General features: G+C 36.5%; 1 protein-coding gene across 4 annotated transcripts in view; it reads left to right on the top strand.

Annotated features, from left to right (window-relative positions):
• The first annotated feature begins 10,948 nt into the window (after positions 1 to 10,948).
• Positions 10,949 to 18,567, top strand: part of Rbm41 (RNA binding motif protein 41) — a 70,953-nt gene continuing 63,334 nt past the window's right edge. For 2 of the 4 annotated variants that reach the window (XM_013078356.3, XM_087196722.1), the window contains exons 1-5: positions 10,949 to 11,021; positions 14,032 to 14,148; positions 14,751 to 14,943; positions 15,247 to 15,451; positions 17,295 to 17,366. In XM_013078356.3, coding sequence (XP_012933810.1) covers positions 11,014 to 11,021; positions 14,032 to 14,148; positions 14,751 to 14,943; positions 15,247 to 15,451; positions 17,295 to 17,366 — 595 coding nt within the window. In that variant the 5' untranslated portion in view covers positions 10,949 to 11,013. Of the gene's footprint in view, positions 11,022 to 14,031; positions 14,149 to 14,750; positions 14,944 to 15,246; positions 15,452 to 17,294; positions 17,367 to 18,245; positions 18,281 to 18,567 lie in introns of all 4 variants that reach the window. The other 2 variants (XM_087196723.1, XM_004861465.3) reach the window with 2 other exon arrangements.

Genomic DNA, 18,567 nt, shown 5'->3' with positions numbered 1-18,567 from the left:
TAGTTATTCTTATTAGTAGACTGAATTCCAAAATTTTCATGGCCTCTCCTTTTCCTATTCAAACTTTTCCAAAAAGCATCTTCTTATCCAGGTAAGTCTTTATTACCACTCAAACTTATACAATGTAAAGATAATCCAAAGCCCACTTAATATTGTTGATGATTTCTGTGGGTAAACACTGCTTTTGATTAGAATCTTGAGTAATCTTTAATTTTTTAGTTCAATGTTATTACTATTATACCTTAGATAAAGATATTTTCCCTGTTGTTTTTTGGAGACTCAACTCGTGTAGTCAGTATATAAGTTAACTTCCATGTGGATTCAATAAAGAGAATACAGTGTTTTCAAAGAAATTCTCGTTTTGGTTTTGTCTGCCTAATTAGCTGAACAAGTAATTTCATCTTGGTCAGTACATTTTTTATACACAATGATAACATTGTTTATATTGGATTTTTCCTAGATGTTTCATGAGGGTAGACTAGGTTTCATTTCCCTAAAGTTTTGAAATTCCTTCATTTTTTCACTTTTAATTGTCCTTACTGTAAATTTTCTAAGTAAAATAGAGGGTACAAAAGTACTTCTTGAACTACCTTGTTATTCAATCTGCCTTGGAAGTGCTGCTGTTTTTATCTAGTACATACAAGATGCCAGTGGATTCCAGATCAATCCAGTAATCCTTTAAGATTTACTAGAGTATCTCAGTGGAATCTGGACCCTGGGACTAAATCATTCCTTAGATTCTTTGACTCTGGTTCTAACACGTTTAAAAGACATGCCATTGTTGAAAAAATACTGATTTTCTTTTTTATTATTTTATTTTTTAATCAATTTTAGTAGTATTTTTTGTAATATATACTAAATACATTCATCATGGGAGAATTGGTACATATAGACATTCCATCTTTTTTGTGACAGGGTCTTGCTATATATTTCAGGCGGGTCTTCAGCTCACTATGCAGGCCAAACTGGCCTCAAACCTGCAATGATCCTCCTGCCTCATCCTCCCAAATGCTAGAATCACAGTCCTGTGCCTCCACACCCTGCTACATATCACACCTTGATCCCTTTTATTTCCCCTCCCCCTCCTCCCCCCTCCCATCTGTCTCCCTAATCCACAGATCCCCTTTCCATTCTTTTTCTTTTTTTTTTTGTTTTTTTTTTTTTTTTTGCACTTTATTAAATTCTTTTATTGGTACATTGTAGGTATACAACACAATTACATTTCTCATTGGGAATTGTACCTTTACATAATGCATCTTGGTTCTTATTTGTTCCCCATTCCTAGCCCTCTCTTCACCCCCTCCACCCTTCCCTATTTACAAAGACTTTATTTCCATTTTTTCCATTTCTCATCATTTTTCCTTTCCCTTCTTTCCTTTCCCCTGCCCCTCCCACTACCCCTACCCCTTTGGACATTTTCTTCCTATTTCGCACTATCGATTATTCATTCTAATCATTGGTACATTTTAGGTATACAATATATTGACATTCATCATTGGAAATTTGCACCTTTACATAATCTCTCTTGGTTCTTATTTTTCACCCTTGCCCAGCCCTCCCTTCAACCCCTCCAGTCCTCCCTATTTACAAAGATTTTGTTCCTATTTTTCCATTTTTTCATATTAATCCCACTCCCTTCTATCCTTTCCCCTAGTCCTCCCACTTCCTTCCCCTTTGCCCCTTTTCGTCCTATTTCACATTACCTATTATACATTTTAGTCCTTATTTACACTTTCAGTTTCTCACACCAGAGAAACTATTCAGTATTTATACATGTGTGTCCTATTTATTTCACTTAAGAGGATGGCCTCAATGTGCATCCACTTAGCTATAAATGTCTCTAATTTCTCATTTTTTATGGCTGAGTAGTACTCCATTTTATTAAAAAAAACACATTTTTTTTATCCAGTCTCCAGTTGATGGGCATTTGGGCTGTTTCCAAGTTTTAGCTGTTACAAACTGTGCTGCTATGAACATGGGTGCACATATATCACTGTGGTACAATTCTTTTAATTCTTTGGGGAAGATCCCCAGCAGTGGAATAGAGGGGTCAAATGGGACTTCCAGTCCTAGTTCTTTGAGGTATCTCCATACTGATTTCCACAGTGGTTGCACCAGTTTACACTCCCACCAGCAGTGGAGCAGCATTCCTCTTTCCCCACAGCCCCACCAGCATTTGTTATTGGTTGATTTCATGATAGCAGCCATTCTTTCTGGAGTGAGGTGAAATCTCAGCATTGTTTTCATTTGCATCTCTCAAATGACCAGTGATGTTGAACATTTTTTCATGTATTTATTTGCTATTTCTACTTCTTTGCCTGAGAAATGTCTGCTCATTGCAGATGCCCATTTTCGAATTGGGTCTTTAAATTTGGGAGGTCTGATTTTTTTAAGTTCTTTAGAGATTCGAGATAGTAGACCTTTGTCTGAGGAAGAGCAGGTGAAGATTTTTTCCCACATTGTGGATTGTCTCTTCCCACTGCTGGTGGTTTCTCTTGCTGTGCAGAAGCTTTTTAATAAGAAGAGATCCCACTTGTTGCTTGTTTGTGCTAGTTCACGGGCAGCATAAAATCTTTTCCTACACGGATATCTTCAACAGTTCTACCTAACCTCTGCTCCAACTGGTTCAAAGTTTCTATTTTAATATTTAGATCTTTAATCCATTTTGATTTTAGTTTAGTGCATGGTGAGAGATATAGGTCTACTTTTAATCTTTGGCAAGTTGAAGCCCAATTTTTCCAGCACCATTTATTAAAGAGGCTATCTTTCCTCCAGTGAGGGTGTTTGGCTCCTTTGTCGAAGATGAGATGGCTGAATGTGTCTGGCATTGTTTCTGCATCTTCTAATCTGTTCCACTGGTCCTCAGGTCTGTTTCTTTGCCAGTACCATGCTGTTTTTATCACAGTAGCTTTGTAGTAGAGTTGCAGGTTGGGGATTGTGATACCCCCTGCCATGTCTCTGTTACCTAGAATTGCTCTTGCTATTCTGGGTCTCTTCTTGTTCCAAATGAATTTTTGTATTGTTTTCTCAAGGTCCATGAAGTATGCTGCTGGGATCTCAATTGGAATTGTATTAAATCTATATAGCAGTTTTGGAAGTATGGCCATTTTCACTATATTAATCCTTCCTACCCAAGAGCAGGGGATGTCTGTCCATTTTGTGCTATCATCTTCAATCTCTCTTTTTAGAGTGCCATAGTTTTCAGAGAAGAGGTCTTTGATTTCTTTTGTTAGGGTGATTCCTAGGTATTTCAGTTTTTTGGATGCTATTGTGAAAGGAATTATTTGCCCTATTTCTCTCTCAGTGAGTCTGTCATTGGTGTAGAGGAAAGCTATTGATTTTTGTGTGTTGACCTTGTAACTAGCTACTTGACTGAATTTGGTTATTAAGTCTAGAAGACTTTTGGTGGAGTTCTTGGGGTCTTCTATATAGAGTATCATGTCATCTGCAAATAATGACAATTTGACTTCTTCATTTCCTATCTTTATTCCTTTTATTTCTTTCTCTTGTCAGATTGCAAACAGGAGTGGTGATATTGGACATCCTTGTCTTGTTCCTGATTTGAGTGTGAAGGATTTCAGTTTTTGACCATTTAGTATGATACTGGCTGTTGGTTTTTCATAGATGGCTTCTATCAGTTTGAGGTAGAGACCATCTATCCCAATTTTTTGTAGGGTTTTTATCATAAATGCATGTTGGATTTTGTCAAATGCTTTTTCTGCATCTATGGAGATAATCATATGGTGTTAGTCCTTGGCTTTATTGATATAGTGTATTACATTGTTTGATTTTCGTATATTGACCCATCCCTGCATCCCTGGGATGAATCCTACTTGATGAGGGTGTATGATCTTCTTGATGATCTTCTGCATTCTGTTTGCCATTATCTTATTAAGGATTTTTGCATCTATGTTCATTTCCATTCTTTCAAAGAAACAACTCTGTGTCATTGATCCTTTGTATTGTTAAGTCTCAATTTCATTAATTTCCATTTTGATCTTTATAATTTCTTTCCTTCTGTAGTTTAAGCTTTGTATTGTCCTTCTCTTTCTAGGACCTTGAGGTGCATCATTAGGTTATTTACTTGAGAATGCTCTATTCTTTTTATGTGTGTGTTTATAACTTTCTTAAGAACTGCTTTCCTTGTCTCCCATATGTTTTGGTATGTTGTGGTTCCATTGTTATTTGATTCTAGGAACTTTTTAATTTTATCTCTGATGTCTTCTGTGATCTATTGATTACTCAATAACATATTATTTGATCTCCTTTTGTTTGCATAGCTTCTGTGGCTTCTTTTGCTGTTGGTTACTAGCTTTATTCTGTTATGATCCAATGGTATGCAGGAGATTATTTCATTTCTTTCGTACTTATTTCACACATGCTTTATGGTCAAAGACATGGTCTATTTTGAGAAAAGTTCCATTTGCTGTTGAGAAAATGTGTAATTCTGCTTTAGGACAAAACACTCTGTAGATATCTGTTAAGTCTGTTTGTTCAATGGTGTGGTTTAACTCTGATGTTGCTCTTAATTTTTTTGTCTAGATGACCTGCCTGTGACAGTAGGATGTTGACATCCTCCACTATGATTGCATTGGTGTCTATCTGTCCTTTTTAATAATTTTTGTTTTATGAAATTGGGTGTGCCAACATTTGGTGCATATTTAAAATTGTTATCTCTTCCTGTTGAATTGTTCCCTTTACTGGTATGTGATCACCATCATTTTCTCTTCTAGCCATTTTTGCTGTGAAGTTGCTGTGTCTGAAAATAGGATAGCTACTTCTGCTTGTTTTCAGGCTCCTGTTGAATGGAATATTGTTTTCCATGCTTTCACTTTCAGTCTATGTACTTTTAAATGAGGTGTTTCTCCTGTAGGCAATATATATTCATGTTTTGGTTTTCTATTCAATCTGCCAGTCTTTATCATTTGGTTAGGGAATTGAGACGGTTGACATAGAGTTATTATTGTATTTATTGAATCCTGTCATTACATTTTGCAGTGTTGATTATTGTTTTCCTTTTTTTAAGCTACTCTTCCAGCTCTTTTGTGCTGGTTGCCTTCCTGTCTCTATCTGGGATTCCCTGAAGTATTTTCTGCAATGTTGGTTTAGTGGTCATGTATTTCTTTGTTGGAAAAGTTTTTATTTCTGTCAATCTCAAAGGTAATTTTTCAGGATATAAAAGTGTGAGTTGACTTTTTTTTTTAGGGCTTGTAAAACGTCACTTCCAGGATCTCCTGTATGGCCTCTAAATTCTGTGCTGAGAAATCGACGGTTAATTCTGATGGACTTGCCATAATGGGTTACTTGCTCTTTTTCTCTTAACAGCTTTTAGTATTCTCCCTGTGTTAGTTACTTTTCTCTCATTGCTGAGACAAAAAATCCGACACCTAAAGTTAGAGGGGAAGGGGTTTATTTAGCTTATAGTTCATAGTCGTTTCAGTCCATAATTGGCTGGCTCTGAGTCTGGGATGGCAAACAGGCATCACAGAGGAGAAACAACATGGCACACACAAGGTAGCAAAATCAACAAAGGAGCTTAACAGCATTTTTCTGCCCCTTTTATCTTATTCAGACTACTCAGAGTGGGTGGCACTCACACCCTTAATCCTAGTGCCCTTGAGCCTAGCATTGCATCAAGAGTCAACTCTAGCTTCATACACTCTAGATCAAGTCTGTGACCACATAAGGTTTTGGGGGGACATCTGGACCTAAACCATTACACTCCTCTTTTGTTGGATTTTTGGAATTTTGATTATGATTATGAGGTCATGTTCTGCTCATGGCTACTTGGGGTTCTATCTGCTTCTTGTACTTGAATATCAAGCTGTTTTCCTAGATTTGGAAAATTTTCTGCTATGATTTCAGTGAATAAATGTTTTTATACCTTTTTAGTTGTCTTCTAACTTTTCCTTTATTTCTATTATTCTGAGGTTGTTTTCTTTGTTTTTGTTTTCATCTAGCAGCTGTTGGATCTAGCTTCCATGGTGTCTTGTCATTTTTAGAGTATTATTGAGTTTATGATCTATATCCACCTTGTCTTCTATTTCTGACACACTGTCATCACATTGGTCAAGCTGGTACCTATCATTTCCATTAATTTTTTTTTCATATCATCTATCTCTGCTTGCTTCCTTTTCAGACTTTCCAATTCTTTTCTGAAGTGGTCATTCATGTCCTGAATTGTCCTGCTTAACGCAGTTTACTGTTTATTGTTTCTTTAAGCCTATTGGACATTTTATTGGTAAAATCTTTTATCTATTCAATTAAATCCTCTTTGAGCTCATTAGACATCTTATGCATTTGTTTATATGTTTTTTTATTTTATCTTTTCAAACATTTTGACCATTTGGATTTTTGCGTTATTTGGCTACCCTTGTTCTACTTCATTGTCTGTGAAATCAGCTTTTGGGGAGTTAGGGATTTTGGGAGGGGGGATCTTGTTGCCATACTTTCTATTGTTTCTATTGTTTCTGTGCTGCTGGTTGAAGATTGGTTAGGGTAGAGAAACTTTGTTACTACTGTGGAGATCTCTTTACTTAGGTTCTGTCTTCTTGTGGTATATCCTTGGGTTTGGATATGTTTTGGTGTTTATACCCCTCTTCAATCTACTCAACATAATATTTGAGGGTCTTTTTAGTGTCTGGCCTTCTTCTGGGGCCTTAATCCCCAGGACCACTCAGAAGGGAGAAAATGAACTGCAGTAATGTTGACAATACAAAGACAAACAAGATATTGGCATACATTAAAAACCAATTTAAAATAGCTACTATGCTATCATCAGTAATAAAAAAAAATAAGCAATGATAATAGGGTCAAAGACTAAGTGGTTGTTGGCATATTGTAAGAATCAATAATAGGTAAAATTTTACCATCTTTAATAGGAAGGAAATATGCAATAATAATGTAGGCTCTAATATAAACTAAATACATACAGTCATTATCTACTAAAGCAAAAACTATATCACTATTAACAATAGAAAAGAATTCAGCAATAATAAGTCAATTAAATAGCTAAAAATTAATAGAGGTTAATGATAATAATAATGGAGGAGTAGAAGAAGGGGATAATGAAAGAAGTAAAATTTGAAAAAGTAAAGATGAGGTGAGGAAAGAGAAAAAAATCTGATTAAAATAGTAAAGACAGTTCATAGAATTTAAAACTAACAAAAAAATAAAAGAAAAAGAATAAAAATAAAGAGCAAAAAGTAGAAAAAAAGAAACAAAAAGAGAAATGGGTCCAAAAAAATCCCTCTGTATTTATATATGAGTGAGTGGTTTTTTCCAAAGCCTGTAGTATTGCAAACCACCAGATATGAGTGAGGAAATAGTGAGTCACAAGTTAGGGCTATTTTATTTTCATAACTAATTTCTGCTGTGTGAGTGCTGAATCTTGCTCTGTCTTTTCCTGTTGAGTGAGGTCAGTCAATGGTGTGGTGTCTGCTTAGGGTTATATTCACTCCAGGGACTCTTAGTGTTTGTGTTCTGTGTGTCCCAAATCACGTGATCTCTGACTAGCTTTACAGTCTGTGGGCTCCTGGGATGCCCTTCTTGTTCTAAGGATCTTTCTTTCTGTACACCCTTGGATGTGGCAACTGTCCCTGCTGAGGTATATTCTTGATCATGTTGGCAGATGGGAAAAGCAAAAAAGACCACTGAGCTCTAATGGGAGTAGGCAGCAGTGGGAGGGGCAACCAGTCTGCTGGACTTAATGTCAGCATTTTCAGACCCAGGCCCCTCAGGAAACTACATAATTGAATTGGCCTAGGTGGGACTGCTCTGTCCTTCACAACCTGAGCGTGCTACTACTTAAACTTCTCAGGGGATCTGTGACTGACATACTCCTCTATGACTGTCTCTTGTGGGTGCCTCCCACGCAGTTATTGTGGTAGGGTGACTCCAGAGACTCAGAAGTGAAATTGTGCTGTGACTTCTGATACTGGAGTAGCTCAGTCTCAAACAATAAACTCTTTCCCCAAATGGTTTCTGATTATATTACTCCAACGTATGGTAGACACTGCAGTGAATTTTTTCTCCAACTCTAGCCTTCCATGTGGTAGGAGTCACTTTCAGAGTAAAAAAACACACTATATTTGCACCTCACAATACCATAGGATTTTCTTGGAGCTAGAATTTCTGGTCCATTATTTCTCTCTGGTGCTGCTCTTTGTGGGCTTACCAGAACAGTGATAGGACCCCTCCCCTGGAGCCGAGGTTAGTGCTCCAGACTACTAAGTTCTTTTCTCTGCATTGTCTTCACTTTCTCTGTATGTAGTTTCAAGTTTTCCTGTTGGCTCATTCTTTATTTCTAGAACTGTACTTTTTTGTTGTTGTTGTTTTCCAGGTGTCTCTAGTCCAGGTACTGGAGAGGCTGTATTTTGCTGTGGTCTTTATTTGACCATTTTTAATGTTGAACAAAAGTTTAGAAGTAACCTCTTTTTTTTTTTTTGGGTACCAGGGATCAAACTCGGGACCTTGCGCTTGCGAGGCAGGCTCCAGAACCACTGAGCTAAATCTCCGGCCCTGAAGTAACCAATTTTTGCCGGTAATGTTAGGCAGCATATTTGTTAGGCTCAACAGGCTTGAGCTCCTTCTAACCACTGTTAACCAGCTAAGATACTAGCTGAAGGAGAATTCTTAAATTTGTGATGTTGATACTTTTTAATGCTTATCCATTTTTTGTACTTTAAAAACATGCTACATTTAATCGCTCCTTAGCAACATTTATTCTATCTCATTTCAGAAATTGGAAAGGCATCACAATTCTGTATTCCTGATATTGAATGATGAGTAGATTCAAGAGATTTTTGTTTTTATTTTATTTGTTTATTTATTTATTTTTTGGTATCGGGGATCGAACTCGGGACCTTGAGCTTTCAAGGCAGGCGGTGGAAACACTGAGCTAAATCCCGGCCCTAGATTTTTGTTTTTAACATCTTCCATATGTTGGAATTATAATTGCTTCACAATGTGTTCATCAGAAGTATGCTGCAAACAAAGTGCCTAAAAAGGACAAATCCTGAATACGTTGTCTATGCTAAGAAGCTTCTAGCTTAATTAAACTAACCTTGTTAAATTGTCAGAAAGACAAATGGGGGCATATTTTTCAGGTTGTCATAAATTCTTCTAGAAGCAAATTACCCCACGGGAAGATCTTTGTGCCCATGTATAACATTTATAGGTCTCAAAGCTTTTCATACACTGATGTTCTTTTAAGGTGAGGAAAGGCATGCCGTGGGAAACAGAATAGCTGTTACATACAGTTAAAAAGTTTGGCAGAGCTAGAAATTGCCTGGTTTTCTTTCTACTGCAATTTTCTGAATGTCCCTTGATACCTACCTCTTAGGCTGGCTACAGTTATATACAGGCAAATAACCTTGATTTTCATTTCAGTTATACAGCTATGTATATCCTTTAGCCATTCATTCTCCACTCATCCCACCTAGTGGATTTGTAATGTAGTGTGTATCACTTCAGTAGCAATGTTTTTTAGAAGTATACAAAAAATTTGGTGTGGGGAGGGTAATGTTTTTTCAACTTTCTGCCATCTTTCCAACATACTAGCAACCTTAGTGTATTTTTCCATTTCCTTACTGACAGATGTGTCAATAGAACAGTTTGGTTGATCAGTTCAGCACCTTATAGGGTTTACTTGATGTAGGCTATAATATGACTCACATTTTTTGTACTTACATTCAGTCCCTATTCATTGTCAAAGCTACAAATTGGTGTGCCTTATATCTGCATTCATTCAGCTGTGTGCTTTCAGAACACAGTCATTTGCATATAGTAGATTTAGTATAACTCTAACACTTATGATGATATTTTCAGTCTTCTGGATGTTCTCAAGATAGGAAGAACGATGTTGCAGAGAATTTTTTGTTTTGTCCCAGTAACTGCTCTTTTGCTCTAACCTGAACATGGCAATACAAAGTACTTTGAGTAAGTGTGAACCAACTGGGTAATCTTGGAGTACTTATTCATAAATAACCACCCTATTGTGAAGTGACTTTAAATCATATTTTGTATAGTGTTTTACAATCACTCTATCCTTCTGAATAATTTCCCCATTTTACATATGAGGAAGCTGGCCTAGGCCAGTTAAAGAAACTTAACTGAAACCACAGTTCAACTTTAAATCCAAATTACCTGCAAACCTCTGCTTTGCCATATTGTCAGTAACTCAGAACTGAGATTCAAATCCAAGCAATGGAGACCCCCAAATCCACAATTTTTCTTTTAAAAATTTGGCTCCTTGTGATATAAGAAGACCTCCCTTTCATTACTCAATTGATTCAGTGATATGTGGTTCAAAATTCAAAGGACACAGAAATAAAATACACAATGAATTTTTTCCTGTCCTTGACCTTCAGCCATCTAGTTCCCTGCTTGGAGACATTGACTGCTATTTTTAAAATTTTATGTTTTCCAAGACATATTTTGTAATTTTAACCACTATATTATACCTCTCTTTTGATTCGCTACAATTATCTATAAAACATTCAAAGGCCTGAATACATACTTATTTCTGACTTTGACTTGAGTGAACTCAGAAGTCTCTATCATAGGTAGAAGAGAAGCACTAGTATAAGCAATATGTATCGTTGAGACTATAATACAGAGGATGGATTAGAGACTTTACTGGAAACAGCAGACTGGCCCTATAAACCCTTGAAAGAGAAACTTGATAATAACAAATTTGAGAGAAATTAAAGAGCTAGGGTTTAATCATACTGGATGAGAGTCAAGAAGTCAAAGGTGACTCCTGGATTGATGAGATGGTCATTTTGGGTGTTAATCTTTAATTTAAAAGAGAAGGTAAAGAGAAACTTAAACAATCTACAATATACCCGTCATTCCATATCTTCTCTTTCCGTTTGCATATACTATGTGTGCTACTACAATTCCCAGAGTTCCACGCTTCATCAAAATCCCCGTAGACTCTGCTGCGCAGAATTCTGGGACTTGCGGTCCGGGGCCTGTTTACTCAAGTTAGAAATAGAGGCCTGTGGAAACATGAAGAGGTAAGGCCTTGTCTGAGTTGCCCGAGAGAAGAAGAGTTCTTTTACTTTGAAAATGGCTTTTATGACTTTCTGTTAGGACTATGTCACGTTCTTGTGAGGCGGTTTCGTGTGAGCGGGAAGACAAAGGAGAAGGGAGGAGGGAATATGGGCTAGATAGGCCCGCGGGGCCAAGTTCTAGAAGGCCCGCGACCGAGCGATTTCGATAAGAATGGCCTCCAGGCACAGGCCCCAGGAACTTACTGGGTGCTGGGGCTTCTTCTCGGGTCAGAAGGATCTAAAAGGTGTTGGCTCACAAATTTTTGGAGCCAGAATACCCAGGGCAGCTCCTCCCTGGCCTGCCTGAGCGCCTCATCCTCAGCTAAGGGCTCAGGGTGAGTGCATTTATTTGCATTGTCTGTGTACTAAAATTTTCAGGGGCCACAAAACCAGGTAGTGCTTTCAAATCTAAAAGTAAGAAACTGATATTTTGTTTCTACAGATTTAGAAGGAAAGCACAAAAACGACTTGTATTAAAGTAAAGGAAAGGCATTGCTTGGAGCAGTTCCCCCTACTGGTTCTGCAGTAAATAGCCGCTTGAACCTACATGGTCCTTGTTGAGAGCCAGTCTAAAAATTACCAGCAGAACAGAAAGCCTTTTAAGGATCCTCATTAAATTAGTTTTGTATTCACTCTGCAAGAGAATCACCATTCTGGAATAGTGCAGTGTATTTAAAATACCGATATTTTCGTTTGCGCTTTCAGTTCCTTGCATCTTTTAAAAACCGTTTCTAATTTTTGTGCCTGAGGAGAACCTTTAAAATTTTTAACGATGTATTTTGTATGTGCAAAATAATGTATATAATGTATGTATAGTTCAAAAATAATCATAAAGGCTTGTATGCACTACAATCTTAAGAAATGGGACGTTGTAGTACCTTGGAAGTCCTTTGTGTCTCCTCACTGATTACTTCTCCCTCTCCCTTTTCTTCTCCCATGAAATGACCACTTTACAGAATTTTGCATTATTCCTTGCTTTTTTCTTTTAAAATATTTTTTCAACATACCAATTTATCCCAGAACAAAATGTTCCTACTTTTACCCATTTTCAACTTTAAACAAGTGGACACATAATTGTATGAATTGTTCTGACTTACTTTTTTTTAAACTCAACATTTCTTTTTGAGATTCACATGTGTTGATGTATTTGGCTATGGGATATTCACTGAAAAAAACTTTACTCTTAGGAAGAATTTCTGGAATTTTAAAATAAAATAAAAAATGAGATATTTAAAAGGATGTAAAGAAAATGTAGAATTCCCCCAAATAGGAACAAGTCTTTCTAGAGCATGTGAATTCTGCTTATATTTATAAAGGGGTTTTCTTAGACCTTATCACAATCCCACTGGTTAAGCACTATTTTATAAGGAAGGTATTTAATATTCCCTCATGGAGTTAGCTCGTTTATTTTGTGTTTGCTTTTTATAATCTATGATTGCATGTGTAAATGGTCCTGTTATTTCTTCATACTCTAATAAGAATTTTCCATTATTTTAGCTGGTTAACACTAACCATTACCTATATTTCTACACAGTGGTGGCTAGGCTATAAAATGTTATGACTCTCTTCTTATTTCTTTCTATATGCTCCGTTTTAGATATCTCCTCCTCTCTCATAGCTCTAGATCTTGACTCCACAATGCGTTGAGATTTCCATGTCTCAGTCTCAGAGTCTTTTCATTATAACAGTTCTCTGATCTGTCACTTTCATTTTAGTCAATCACTTCTTGTTGCCTCAGACTCGGTGTCTTGGAAGTATTCCTGATACTTCATGCTGGTATTTCAATCAAAATAGGTAGTTGACTTAAAGTGGCTATAACGATACTGATTTTCCCTTTCCTAAACAATTTATTCCAGTTTCTTCTTTCCTTCAGTGGTTACATCATTCTCTTGTTACACAGTTTGAAATTTGAGTGTTATCTTTGACTTCCTTACCTCTTCGTCCTTCAAAAACTTTTTCTTTTCTAACCCTTTCTATTTCCACTATTGTCACTCCAGTCTTGACCTTTAATCATCTTATACTTAAATAGTTTCATAACTGATTCTTCTAGTTTCTTCTTTTCTAATCCATATGGTACATTATAAACATATTTATCTTCCTAAACCATCACTTAGCACTTATGTCACCAAATTGCCTGTTAAGTTATTTTCTTTTTTTTTTTTTGGACCGGGGATCGAGCTCGGGACCTTGCTCTTGCAAGGCAGGCACCGGAACCACTGAGCTAAATCCCCGGCCCTCAGTGTTAAGTTATTTTCTAATACCTGTATGTTTTAAGTCCAGGCTCCTTAGTGTATTTAGAGCCATTGACAGTCTGAATCTAAACAGAACTTCCCATTCTCACCCAGTATGTATTTTTGTCTCTTCAAAAATAATTTCCCCATTTTCCTTTTCTTTGTCATACCCAATTCTTCAATGCCAGTTTAAGAATACCTTTCTAATCTCAGCACTCTGGTAGACTGAGGGAGAAGGATTGTAAGTTCAAGCCCAGCCTGGGCAACTTATTGGTGTAGCAAGACCCTGTCTCTAAAATAAATTTTAAAAATGGCTGGGGATATAGCTCAGTGCAGAAGACCTAATAGGTTCAATCTCTAGTACCACCAAAAAAAAAATCCCTTCTGTGAGCTCTTACTAATTTGGCATAAACTTTTCTATCATTATTTATTCACATTCTCTCTCCCCCAAGCACATGCACCCAACACAAATACATTTTTTCTCCGTACATAGATTACAAGTTTCTTGAGGATGGAAATTGTCTTCAATGTGTGGAACTTCCATCAGTACCTAACATAATGCCTTTTATGAAAGTAGGTACTGAGAAAGTGTGAAATGAATGATAAGGGGAAATGGATTATTAAAGAAATGTCTTTGAATAAACATCATTAACGATGGTAATATAGATAAGGAATATGTTTTCAGACTCTTTGGGTCTTTTCCTGTATCCACTACTTTTTGTCTTTTCCTATGTCCACTCTAGGGTTAACAGCTGTGTGAAGAATGATGAGCATGTCCTGGAGGAGCTGGAAACAGAAGGGGAGAGGCAGCTGAAAAGCCTCCTTCAGCATCAACTTGATACTTCTGTCTCCATTGAGGAGTAGGTATTGATTTTTAAACAGGTAGAATATCATAGAGTCATAGACCCTCAATTCTGGGTGATAGACCCCTCTTAAAACCTGAAGAGAATACTCCTTTGTCATTTTTCTACTTTCTTTGGCAGACCTCTATGTGTTAGTCGAGGTTTTGCTTCTGTGTTTCTTTCTCTAAGAAGCTTTCAGTGTCCCACTAAGTCTGGACCAAGTACCTTTCCTAAGCCTTTCTTTAGTGCCCTGTTTTCCCCCAACATAACAGTTATAACTCAATATTGTCATTACCAATTTGCCTCTCTTCTGTTCTTTCATGAAAGTATGAAATATATGTGTATGCGTGTGTGTATGTATAAATTCCTCAATATATAGAACACTATCTTCTGCATAGTGGATATTTAATAAATATTTGTTGATTTAGCCATTTGTTGGTCCTGGATGAAGGGACATTGATCGAGTTCCATTTTGTTGCAGTGATGCTTCAGCCTAGAAATAGAATTTGAGAGCAAAATTGCAAATTAGTTTTATTGTGCCTCTTATAATGGTAAAGTCCTATTCCTCTGAACTGTGGTAACCTCAAGATGTTCTTACTCCCATCTTGCTTGTTTTATAGATGTATCTCTAAGAAAGAAAGTTTTGCCCCTGGTACTATGTACAAGCCCTTTGGGAAGGAAGCAGCTGGGAGTATGACTTTGTCCCAGTTCCAGACTCTACATGAAAAGGACCAGGAGACTGCTTCTCTCAGGGAACTAGGGCTCAGTGAAACAGAAATCATGATCTGGAAGAGCCATGTTTCAGGTGAAAAGGTAAGTGGGGCAGTGTTGTTGTTTTCTTTTTCCTCTGGAGAATAAAGAACAGGATCTCTTTATTTTGGCATTGAGAACCTTTTAATTTTTAGTTCTCATAAAACTGAGTTCTGGGTGTGAATCTTCTTTGGTTTTGTAGGATAGGGACATTGGTAAAAGATAAGCTGTTAACTTCCTAACTAACACTTTCCATAAACACTTTCAATTTCTGGGTCCTACTCATCTTTCTTACCTGAGGCATCAGATCATCACTTTCAGCATGTGTCCTCTGTGATATACGCTATCTTATTTCCCTGATTGCAGAGGACAAAGCTGAGGGCAACTCCTGAAGCAATACAGAATCGTCTTCAAGATATTGAAGAAAGGATCTCAGAGCGTCAGCGCATCCTTTGCTTGCCACAGAGATTTTCAAAGAGCAAACAGCTGACCCGGCGAGAAATGGAAATAGAAAAGTCTTTATTTCAGGGAGCTGATCGTCATTCCTTCCTTAAGGCTCTTTATTACCAAGGTATGTGATCCTCACTGACTTTAATGTGTTCTTTCACTGAGATAAAGACTTAACATCAGAGCATTAGATATGAAGAATTAACGAAGGGAGTAGGGGAAAGATAATCTGTTACTTCTCTTGAGGAATGTATAGTCCCATGAGAGAAAAAAGTATATGCATAGTTAATTGCATGACAACATGGAAATTGTTATTATAATGATATGAATCAAATGCAGAGGGAACATAGAACATAGAGCATCTAAGTCTAGTTGGGGGAGTCAGAAGTTGACATTTATACTGTAATAGATCACCAGGCATTTGCTAGATGAAGGGGAAAGGGTATTACAGATAGTGAGTGAATAGGAACAGGACTGTGAAAGGACCTGGTGTCTCTAGGGAACAGCGAGAGGTTATATGTGATACAGCTACAGCATATGGCAGGGGATAACAGGTGATGATGACATAGGAAAGGGAGGTGATACCAGATTGTAAAGGGTTTTTACACTGAACTATATAATAGCACAAAATATGTGCATAAATAGTATGTGTCTTAATCAGAAACAATTAAACACTTCAGTTTTATTAGGTACTGTGGAGGGTGCATAGAAGTTTAAGAAATGATTCCTGACCTTGTGCCAAGTACAGTCTAGTTAGAGATACAAATATATAATATTTAATAACAATGCTAGATATCATTGCTAAATGCTATGGGAATTTAGGGTCTTATTGGTGTGACTGAAGAAGGCCTCTCAGAGGAGGTAAGATTTAAATATTCTTTTAATACTGCCTATTTAGAAAGGAGAGGGAAAGGCATTTCAGTTGAAATTGTTGGTATGAGTACTACTTACTGGGCAAGTTGTAAGAGACAATGTTGAAAATGTAGCTAAGAATTTTGGATTTATTTGGTTGGTAGTATATGGCTATGCACAGGTACTTTTTCAGTTAGTTTGAATAAAGTTAGAAATTTTTGAGCCAGGAGTAACATGATAAAAGCCATATTTGAAAATGATTAATGTAGTTACCAAGAAATAGAATTAGAGAGGAAGAACTGGATGCAGAGAGAATGATCAGAAAGTTTTATCGTCATTTAAACATGAAGATCTATACTATACTGATGACAGTGGAATTGAAAAGAGGTAGGTTTAGTTATTAGAGACATTACAAAAGAAGAATTGATAAAACTTGTTGACTAAGAATGAAAGGAAGGTCAATGAAGAAGAGTATGTCACAGATAACCCAGATGTTTCAAAGCTGTGTGAAGTAACAATTGACAAAATTAAGAAAGCTTTTATGTGAAAATTTTGAAGGAGGTTCATAAATTTGATTTTAAACATGTTGAGTTTTCGAGAATGGCAGGATCATCACATGCAGATATTGAGGATGCAGTTAGAAATAAAGCATTGAAGTTCAGGAGACAGGTCAAATCTAGGTATATAGAACCGGGAATCATCTCTGCTTAGAATTAGATGATATGTTAAAGTCATGAGAATGATTTGTTAGAGACAACTTACACATGGCAGAGCAGTAGTAAAGGAGGAATGAATGAACAAATGAACAGCCTTTTGTGGAGAGACATTATAGCATACTGATTTTAAATATGGGCTCTGGAGACAAACTGCTTGAGAAAATCCTGGCTCCCCCACTTACTAGCTATTAGATGCTGAGCAAATTACCTCTCTATGCTTTAATTTCTTCATTTATAAAGTTAGAATATTAATAGTAGATACATTATAGGGTTATTAGGATTAAATGAGGTAATACATGTAAATCACTTAGAGCAGTACCTGGTGTTGGGGTGAGGGGTGGGGGGTGTGAATCTGTTCTGTTTCCTATCTTTGAAATTCCTTGCTTTAAACCTTCACAGCATACCACAAAAAGACAAGTGCAGACAAGTACATGACCTCAATGAAGAGGAAGATAAAATTAGGCACAAAAGGCAAGTCGAGAGTTTTCTTACAGTGTTAGATTTAGGAATGTAAACTAGGGTCCCAAGACTTCTAAGTGAAACATTTACTTAATTCCATATTCAGTAAATGATAATGTTTATAGGAAATGATCTAGATAGAACATATTATCCTGATATAAAATATTAAATAGAGGAGTTAGTAGAAGTTGTAAAGCTCTTATATTTAGTGCTGTTTTTCTCTTCTATACTTGTAAGTTACTGTATCAGACATCAATTGACCTTGCTGATTTTTAGATCCCATTTCACAAATAATTATGAATATTTTATTAGTCAGTAAGGTATAAATATTGATGATAATGATAATGATGATAGTGATAATATAATAGCTAATATTTTATTTTTCAAAATGAACTTACAGTAAAATTGCATGGGGCTTATTTTGGGTGTACAATTCTATGAACTGTAAATCATACAAATTCATGTAACTACCATCACAAGAGAGAACAGCTCCATCACCCTGAAAAGCTCCCTCATACTACTATCCCTTTATAGTCATTCCCAACTACTGCCCATAATTCCTGGAAATCACTGACCAGTTCTTCATCACTATAAATTTCTCTTGAAGAGACTGTCATATAAATGGAATCATACAATGTGTAATTTTATGAGACTGGCTTCTTTCATTCAGCATAATCCCTTTGAGGCTTATCCAAATTTTGTGCATCAATAGTTCATTCATTTTGCAGAATAGATCATACAATTCGTTGTATGGATGTTTCAAAGTTTGTTTGTCCATTCACCCACTGAAGTGATTTTGAGTTGCTTCCAGTTTATGGTAATTATAAATAATACTGATATGAACATTCTTGTATAGGTTTCTGTGTGAACATAAGTTTTTATTTTTCTAAGGTAAATATCTAGAAGTGGGATTACTGGGTCATATGGTAAGTGTACATTTAACTTTATATGAAACTGCCGTGTTTCAGAGTGGCTGTATCATTTTGCACCTCCATGAACAATGTATAAAAGTTCCAGTTGCTCTACATCTTTGTCAGCACTTGGTATTCAGTATTTATTTTGGTTGTTCTGATAGGTGTGAAGTGATACCTCATTGTTTTAAGTTGCATTCCATTAATGGCTAATGATGGTGAACATCTTTTCATGTGCTTATTTGCCATCCTTACATCCGGTTTGGTAAAGTGTCTGTTGAGATCTTCCATTTTATCATTGA

This window comes from Heterocephalus glaber, unplaced genomic scaffold, assembly GCF_053883595.1.
Source record: "Heterocephalus glaber isolate CG9 unplaced genomic scaffold, H.glaber_assembly_v1.0 deba00001613, whole genome shotgun sequence".
In the NCBI taxonomy this organism is placed as follows: Eukaryota; Metazoa; Chordata; class Mammalia; order Rodentia; family Bathyergidae; genus Heterocephalus; species Heterocephalus glaber.
The sequence above is the reverse complement of the archived record's forward strand: the minus strand, read 5'-3'. Positions and strand labels throughout refer to the sequence as shown.